This window comes from Asparagus officinalis, chromosome 8 (assembly GCF_001876935.1).
Source record: "Asparagus officinalis chromosome 8, Aspof.V1, whole genome shotgun sequence".
NCBI classification, from domain to species: domain Eukaryota; kingdom Viridiplantae; phylum Streptophyta; class Magnoliopsida; order Asparagales; family Asparagaceae; genus Asparagus; species Asparagus officinalis.
The window spans coordinates 94487977-94497408 of record NC_033801.1 but is presented as its reverse complement, the minus strand read 5'-3'; the positions used below and the strand labels follow the sequence as shown (position 1 = coordinate 94497408).

The window sequence follows — 9432 nt, the reverse complement described above, 5'->3', positions numbered from 1 at the left end:
AGGAGTATGATATGATATAGTGACACGACTCTGCAAGTATCCTTATTTGGCGATATGACTACCAACGAAAGATTAATTTTTAAGAACACGATCAAAGATAAGCATATAACAGTACTGTCAGAGTTCAAGATCTTTAAATATGAAGGTAACATATTTTACAATTAAAATTCTTATTAAAGGCCACTAAATATAAAATTCATCTTATGCATGTCTCAAATTTGTATAAAAGATATGCATGTCATCGTAAATTGTGTTAATAATATAGCAACTTATTGAAGAAATAAGAGATAGATAAGCAAACCACACAAACATTCATATAACACGATAAAGAAAAAATATTACACTTTAAAGCTAATATGCATTGCTCATTCAGAACAAGCTGCTAAAACAAAAGCATCTCCATCAAGGCTCTTTATAAATACAACACAAATTTAAAAGCATCTCCATCAAGGCTCTTTATAAATACAACACAAATTTAAATTATTTAATATTTTTAAAAATAACTTAATTTTTTGAGTAAAATACAAATTTAAATTATTTAATATTTTTAAAAATAACTTAATTTTTTGAGTAAAATCAGGAATCTTTAGAAATGATTTTCATGAACTCTTTTAATTTTTTATATGGTTATATGGATGCTTTTATCATATAAAAGTGTAATAGAGTTAGCATTAATCTTTATTTTATGATTTTTTGTAAAGTCTATCAGTGATTAGCAACAAAATTTATATCCTCTTTAGTTTCATTCTAACCCACTTTTAATTAATCATCTTGTCCTATTAGCTTTAATTATTCATCCTTCTTTTATAACATTATCTTTTCAAGTGCTTTTTACTTTTATAACATTATACCTTCTTAAACCAAGCTTGGTTTCATACCGATCTAAATAACGTGAAAATTCAAATTAGCTTTAGATTATAGCTATTTCTTGTCAGTTCAATTATTACATGAAAAATTTTAAATTTGGTGTAACTCATTCAAACAAACATTAAAAAAATAACCACAACAGTAAAGTTTGAAAACATAAGTGAGAAAAACAATCAAAGTGAAATTAAGAAATAAATTTTAGTAAAAAAATAAGTCAAAAATACTTAATCACAATATTTAATTTAATCACGTGCATTGCAGGTGCATAAATCCTAGTAGGAATATAAACTTGGAAGTTTCAGCTTTCCCATAATCATGATGGCGAGATAAAAATCAGAAACTGTCATCAACTCATGCCCTTCCCCATCCATAGAAAACGATTAACTTAGTTGTACACCATATATTTCGGAGTCGCGCTAAACTTCTGATAGCCTTTTATTACTTTGTTGACAGCATCGAGAAAATCCTTCTCAGTGACCGTCTTTCTTCGTGCACGGATCGCATACATCCCAGCTTCAGTGCATACGCTCCTAATGTCAGCTCCTACAAGGCATAAAAATGAAATAAAATAAGGCACTGCATTGAACAGTTAAAAATGCAGTAACGCACTGTGCTCCTACCTTCATATATATAGATTAAAGTTCAACAAAACATTAACTGCTGAAAAGTATGATAAAAAGTAAATGGAAACCCATGCATGCATAAATTCAAGAAAGCTATATACTAATGATCATGCATGCCCTGATGCAATTGCTTAAAATCCTGAGCTTATAAAAGACCGAATGGTTACTTGAATACCACTTCAATACCAGAAGCAACAAGGACTGTAAAAGATATATTAATTGAAAGAGGAAAATATAAAAGGTTCATTTACCAGTGGAGTTGGGACACAGCCGAGCAAGCAGCTCAAATCGAATATCCCTTTCACAGTTCATCGTCCTTGTATGGATCTTGAAAATTTGTGTCCGACTCTCCAAATCAGGAAGTCCAAACTCAACTTTACGGTCCAACCGCCCAGGACGTAATAATGCTGGATCTAACGTGTCAGGTCTGCAGACAGCAGCATTGGGCAAAATGAGATAAAATCAGCAAAATATATTCAATGCAAGTTTTATTTTGGCAATGTAAAATCCACAACACGGTGCAAACTAGGTCAAGCACTGAGGTTTAACACAAACGCATAAGATTATCCATCTTAACCTTAAAGCACTGAAGAGATCAGTCCATCCTATTCCTATGTTACATTTATTGAATCTCAAAATAGAAGGTTATATCAATCAAACAAAAAGAATGACAAAAATTAATGGAACTTGCATATGTACATTTCTAATGCATCTGTTAGGTTAAGGCAGATGCAGTACATTTTTTCTGTTATGTTCCAAGTTCAACAAATCAAGTTCCAACATAAAGATAACAACCAGTCTCACAATTTCGAAAGAATTCTGGAGATGGATCCTAGAATACAAACAGTGCTCTTACAAGCAAAGATTATTGCTTTACCATTTAGTTTGAAATAAATCTCGTCAGTCTGATTGAAAATTCATTTTTTTACACCCATGGTACCAAAGCACATGGATCTAAGCAATAAATGTTTTGAAAAGCCAAGCAGATTTACTAATAGTTCTCACGAAAAGATAATTAACTAATAAGCAATCAGCAGCAAAATGCATGAAATTACCTATTTGTTGCCATAAGGACTTTAATATTTCCTCGGGCATCAAACCCATCTAGTTGATTAACAATTTCAAGCATAGTGCGCTGAACTTCATTGTCGCCTCCCACACCGTCATCGAATCGAGCACCACCAATTGCATCAACTTCGTCAAAGAACACAATGCAAGCCTTTTTGGAACGAGCCATCTACAAATTAAATCAGCAATAAAGAAGACAGAGGACTATTTCTTAAGAAGGATTGGAGAGTAATACAGAAAATAAGATTCATTCTGCACAAGTTTAACCACCTGAAAGAGTTCACGGACCATTCGAGCACCTTCACCAACATATTTTTGAACTAGCTCACTTCCAATAACACGAATGAAGCATGCATCCGTTCTGTTGGCTACAGCTCTAGCTAAGAGTGTTTTACCGGTTCCTGGTGGACCATAGCAGAGAACACCCTTGGGTGGGTCAATACCAAGCTTAACAAATTTCTCCGGATGCAGCATGGGAAGTTCCACAACCTGAAAAGTTCAAATAATAAGCAGTACAAATTAAAGATATGACAGCGGTTGCAATTAATCATAGCAATTACATGCACCATTAATCCTGGAGATTAACTCCCAACACAAGATAGCAACCACGGTACAAATGTACAGGTTGATCTAATTTTAATTTGAACAATATATGGATGGCAGTACTTACTTCTCGCATCTTCTCTATTTGCTCCTTGCATCCACCAACATCATTGTATGTAACATCAGGCTTCTCTTCTACAGTCATCATTGTAACACTGGGATCAATCTTAGGCGGCAAAGGAATTTGAATTTGATACTTATTCCGATCAACTCTGCAATAGAAAAAATCACCCAAGAAAAAACTCTTTAAACATACAAATAATTATAACATAATAAAAATATAAAATATAATTATTGTTGTTAGTAACCACACAACACAGACAAAATAATAAGGTTATACTTTTTAATGTTAGACTAACACATCCAGTTATGCATACAAGAACACAGTACCTACTCCACATTTTTAAAGTCAAGTATGCACATAGTCCGTTTTCCATTTGATAAAGAAAAATGAAGACGAAACAGAAAAATACAGGACGATATTTAAACTTCTTAATTTCGCATATTTCCATTTGATTAAGAAAATCAAGAAAAATCAGATACAACAAAATGATATACTAAAATCATATCTGATCCATAGTAAACCCTAAATCTACTTAAGTCTAAATTGAATAACGATGTGACAATGATTTTATGCTCAGTCATGCTAAAGCTTTAGCAACTGAGTATTTTAGAATTATGACATGGAACATTTTACGAAATCCTAGTTGCTTTCGGGCAAGATGGATTTTGCTACACACTTACTATTTGATAAAAAGAGATATATACTCGGATTCGATTTAGATGCTAACCGGATATCTTGGATAATGATTGACGTTTTGAAGGAAATCAATCTTTGAAGAAGAGGTTTCTTGTATTACATTATGCCACAGTAAATAGATTAATCTATAAACAGTTTGTAAACACCCTTACTTATTTGGATACATTGTCAGATATTTCAGATGTACAGAGTCAAATTTGGATCAGGTTAATTGTATTTACAGACATCCTTATATCCAATTCAAAAGATACTAAAAACCAATTCCATTTTAATACTTTTGATAGCTCCCAGCAAGAAGAATTTGGCTACACCCTTACGTATTTGATAAAAAAAGAGATATCTACTCGGATTCCATTTAGATACTATATCCGGATACCTTGGATAATGGTTGATGTTTTGAAGGAAAAATAACTTCAACCTTTAGCTGAAGAGGTTTCTTGTAATAAATTACGCCACAGTAAATAGATTAATCTATAAACAGTTTGTACACACCCTTACTTATTTGGATGCATTCTCAGATATTTCAGATATACAGAGTCAAATTTGGTTCAGAAATATTAGATTACTTGTATTTACTATTTACTGACATCCTTATAACCATTTCAAGACATACTAGGTGCAAAATGCAAACAAGCTACTAATTCATTGATAGATAGAAAGGTTAATAGCAAATTTCTAGCTAATACTCTAAGGGCCTGTTTGTTTCGCAAAAAATTGCAGAAAGTGGGGGAAAGAAAATGAATTTTGATCTTTTTCTCTACTTTTTGATGTTTGGTTCGTCAAAATTCGGAAAGAAAGTGAGGGAGAAAATGAGTTGTCATCATATTATTGGATGAGATGAATTTTTTGTTTTTTTGATATTTTCTTGTGTTTTTTCTTGTGTTTGGTTCTTAAAATAAATGAGAGAAAATGAGCTGTCATTATATTATTGGATGATGTGACCCATAATTAAGAAAATCAATTTCTTAGTTTTTTGGGAGGAAATGGATGAAAGGAAATTTTAATGAGATGTGATGAGTTGTCACCATATTATTGGATGATGTGAGTAATTTTTAAAGATGGTAGAAAATAAAGGAAAATTGAGTGATGTGAGTTAGATGAGTTGATTGATGTGACTCATTTCTTGTGTTTAGTTTATTTTTAAAAGTAAGAAATGAGATGTGATGGGATGAGTTGTCACAATATTATTGGGGGAAAGTGGAGGAAGTGAAGAAAAGTGGGTTAAAGAAAGTTGGGGCAAGTGAAAAAGTGAAGGAAAGTGGGTTTTGGATTCTGGGGGAAACGAAACAAACAGGCCCTAAAGGTCCAGGATCTTACCCAACACGCATCCCTTCTTCAATATCAGTGGGAGAAACTTTGTCACCTAGTCCAACAACAAACTGCATATAAGATAAATCACTTATAAGTTACAAATACAGCCCATTGTGTGAACATCAAATGTAAGGAGGTATCATATATACACAGCTTATACCTTGGCGATTTGCTTAACATTTATCACATATTTGGCATCTTCAGTGTTTGGGTTAATAATTTTTGTACATCTTGCAACCTGTAACAGAAATAGATATTCCACTTAGGAACTCAAAATACCCCTGCAGAAGTAAATCAACAAGGTACTGCCTGACACAAACAAGTAACATACCTGGAGTGGTTGTTCTTCTTGCATCATTTGTTTGTCGGATACTAAGTCCCATTGACTTGGAGCAGCTAAACCAGTGTCTGACTCTTTGATCCCTGTTGTATCATTTAAACAATAATGTTAAGACAAGAGGAGGAACACACCCACAAAAAGAATCCTACATAGCCTTTGGCAAACATGCATATATCAGTTTTTGGTTTCTACATTATTCTTTAATGAAGACTCAGGTTTTTGACTATCTCATTTGTCTTAAAGTTCTGCAGAAAAAGTATTCACATTTATTGCATTCATTGACACTCCATAGTAATTCTTGAAGTCCCATTCAGCTTCATAACAATTAACGGGTCAACAAATCCCCAGAGAGAGGGAGCAATAAGTCAGATGACCTAAAATATATAACAATTATAATCACCTTCAATTAAGATTGTTCTCTATCTTTGAACAGTCTAATGTCAAGTCTCCTCCAACAAACCATAACTTATGCAACTTTGAGCTTCTATAAGTTAATAGTCTGTGCAACTAGGATTGACTAAGTGGATATTCAAAACATACCAAGCTACACCTAGAAGATCATCAACTTAGTGAAATATCTTTGACATATGTCTGAGGGATGCAGGTCAACAAATATGAAATCAAATTGCTGTAATATCTACTAGACAAATGTGAACCTGGACTGAAGGATGAAGAATTTAATGTCTATTTGAACAAGAAACAAAGAACTGAAGTAAATCAAACTTGGGTTCTGAGGCTTTGATATATGCTCAGAATATTTTAAAAATCAAATAATAGAAATAAACAAAACTTGGCTTCTGACGCCTTTACGTATACTCAAAACTTTAAAAAGAAAAGTGTTTAAAGAGTGAAATACATATATCATATAATCAGAGTCGGTGATCCATACGGATTCATCGTAAAGAGTCTTAAAATATGCTGGCAATGACTAATGCTGCCATAATCTTCCTTGTACAGTCACCTTAGAATTTAAAGAATTCATGACTAACAACCAAAGAAGTTTGCCTACAAACAGAAAACCCCATTTACAGAAAATAAAATTCGCAAACAAACAACTGAAGTTATCTACTAAAGAACTTTTAAAGCCACCATGATTATGTAGTAGTCTGTAAACTAAACCATCCTTGCTGAACTAAATTCTAGGACTTTCGTCATCGTTGGCATCACTTTAGTTTTGTGGAATTTTCCAATGAAGGAAAGAAAATTTCTGCAAAGTTATATGGAAAAATAAAATAATGATAGGTATTGATGATCATGATTGTGCACTCAGCACTACCATTATAAGAAGGGGGAATCTATTGATAAATACCCCAAATTCTCAAAAAATGACATAACTAGAAATAATGATTCACACCAACACTTGAAGATCAATGCACATAATATAGTTGATATTAAAAATAAATGATATACCAACCACTTACCATGCTCTGTTCTTATGTGATAATACTCATTTAACTTCCTTGTTTGGGAGGATGAACCATTAGTAAAGAGACTTGGTCTGCTCTTTTCAAATCAAGGACACACATAAAGTAACCTACTTTTCCCTCACTGCCCCACCCCAAAGCTCATACACACACACACACACACATATTTCATAGTCCATTCTACTAGTACCACCACGACATAAACATAATTAACCACATCAGTCAAACTACCAATTAATGACTTGATAAATAGAAAAAAATCCTATAGGTATTGTTTCAAGTGATCATGATAGTAGTAATGTGGTAGCTCTATACAAGTACTCTCCCGAATGAATGAACATTAGTTCAGTTGAAAATCAAGCTCATTACATAAAAAGGCACTACCTCATAATTCACATTTTTCTCTGACTATTTGATCTTCTCTTTCTATTAAAACGTCAATGATGCACATTAACCATACCAGATCATGACTCATACACTTGAGACATTCCAATTCAGAGCCCCTTCAGTGGATTTATCTGTCCCCATTCAAGTCATAGCCAGAATAAATACAGTAGATCACGGTGTGATTATTTCCTTTCAACCAATGTTCATAGTCATCGCTAACTATGATAGTTAACTTCTTAATAACACGTAAGTTATACTTTGGATGATCTCATGCTCACTAGGATTACAAAATATGACACGACTCCTGACGCAAAGGTGCTCACCGCATAAGTCATTAACTTTCTTAGCCCCCTCCTTAACTTCCTTCTCCGCTTTCTTGATGCTTGCTGAGTACGGCCCAAGTCCCTGAAATCAAACAAGTACATTATACAAAACATGAAAATTTATATGCATTTAAGAACAAAAAAATATATTTTAACTAAGTACCTAACAGCACTGTTCAACAAATGAAATAAAATTAAGGTAAATGATTAAAAAGGAATAGATCATGCTTAAAAAGAACAAACTTTTCATCTTTGATGAACAAAACGAACTAATTAGCCAATAGAAATCCTTTGATGGGGAGGGCAGGGAGAACCCCAGAAATGTAAACTCGAGCCTAATTCAAGGCAAAGGAAAACAAGAGAGAACGGATTACAAAGGTTTTGAGAACGTTTCAAGAATAATCATAATTTGACATAACTAAAAATACTTCAAGCAACATCATCATTACCGAACAACACAATTAAGCAATTAAATATTTACAATTCACTTATGAGAGACCAAAATCTCCTCCAAACCCCAACTTTGATCAATCAAGAGGAATATCACCCGATAGAAATCAATTAATTGCAGGAAAAAAAACAGGGTGAGAAAGCCAACAACTGCGATGTAAAACCTAATCCTACACAAAATCTTGTCTTTTTTTATTAACAAGCAGAAATATTGACGCAATAGAAATCTCTTGATTGGGAAGGAAAAACGAAAAGATGCAAGCAAAATTGAAAGCTAACCCTAGATCTAATCAAACTTGGCGAGTAAAAAACTAACAAACCCTAAAACTAGAACTAAAATATTCCAAAGTTGATAGAAAACCCTAAGTAGGGGATTACATACATAGGTTTTGAGGACGGCGATGTCGTCCTCATCGAGGGGAGGAGGGTTTTTCTCATTCAGCTCGCTTTCTGGTTCGGGAGCCATTGGAGATCTCGACTCCCTCTCTCTCTCTTATCGGAGCTCCAATAAGGAGATAGGTTTAGGTAGGGGTGTCCAAAAAGCCCGGAGCCCAGGCCCGGCCCGGTCGTGCCCGGGCCCGGCCCGGGCCCGGAAACCCGGGCAAAACCCGGGCCACGGCGATGTCGTCCTCATCGAGGGGAGGAGGGTTTTTCTCATTCAGCTCGCTTTCTGGTTCGGGAGCCATTGGAGATCTCGACTCCCTCTCTCTCTCTTATCGGAGCTCCAATAAGGAGATAGGTTTAGGTAGGGGTGTCCAAAAAGCCCGGAGCCCAGGCCCGGCCCGGTCGTGCCCGGGCCCGGCCCGGGCCCGGAAACCCGGGCAAAACCCGGGCCCGGGCCGGGCGGCCCGGGCCAAATCTGGCCTAACGGCCAGATTTGGCCTTTTGACCGTTTTGCCCCTTAAAACGGTCAAAAAACGGTTATTTTTCGAGGGTTTTTTGGTCATTTACCTAGGGGCTGCTTCTATAAATAGAGGGGGGTTTCAATTCATTTTCTCACAACAAAACTCATCTATTTCTCTCTCTACTACTCTCTTATACAATAATATACTATCCTATAATCTTTTGTATTTTCTAATACTTCCAACAAATGGCTTCTGGGTCTGATTATGAAGAGCAACATGCAACTCCTACCGATCCAGAGATGAGTCCTCCTACAACAACTCCTCATCCTACCGGTGTTAATCCTGAATCTGGTGGTGACGAATCTACGGCACCAAGAGCTCCAAAAAGGCCGAGGTCTGATGTATGGAATTTTTTTGAGAAGATAGACGTC

The 9432-nt window shown here is 34.9% G+C and overlaps 1 protein-coding gene across 2 annotated transcripts; it reads right to left on the bottom strand.

Annotated features, from left to right (window-relative positions):
* On the bottom strand, positions 1078 to 8886 carry LOC109820072 (26S protease regulatory subunit 7-like). 2 transcript variants are annotated; one of them, XM_020386140.1, is made up of 11 exons: positions 8780 to 8886; positions 8539 to 8559; positions 7707 to 7788; positions 5564 to 5655; positions 5393 to 5470; positions 5239 to 5300; positions 3229 to 3373; positions 2829 to 3047; positions 2546 to 2727; positions 1742 to 1917; positions 1078 to 1410 (listed from the first exon to the last, which is right to left on the bottom strand). In XM_020386140.1, the coding sequence occupies exons 1-11, from the start codon at positions 8840 to 8842 to the stop codon at positions 1253 to 1255; spliced, it is 1278 nt and encodes a 425-aa protein (XP_020241729.1). In that variant the 5' UTR covers positions 8843 to 8886; the 3' UTR covers positions 1078 to 1252. The 2 variants fall into 2 exon arrangements, with proteins under 2 accessions (XP_020241729.1, XP_020241728.1); XM_020386139.1 differs by lacking the exon at positions 8780 to 8886 and having other exon boundaries at positions 8539 to 8676.

What these genes read in the sequence shown, in the direction of transcription:
- LOC109820072 (XM_020386140.1), bottom strand. Translation starts at nt 8,842, where the DNA reads ATGGCTCCCGAACCAGAAAGCGAGCTGAATGAGAAAAACCCTCCTCCC. An exon ending in CTCCCCTCGATGAGGACGAC is followed by an intron (nt 8,560 to 8,779) that starts ATCGCCGTGGCC and finishes GATGAGGACGAC; the next exon opens with ATCGCCGTCCTCAAAACCTA. An exon ending in GTCCTTATGGCAACAAATAG is followed by an intron (nt 1,918 to 2,545) that starts GTAATTTCATGC and finishes TGCTGTCTGCAG; the next exon opens with ACCTGACACGTTAGATCCAG.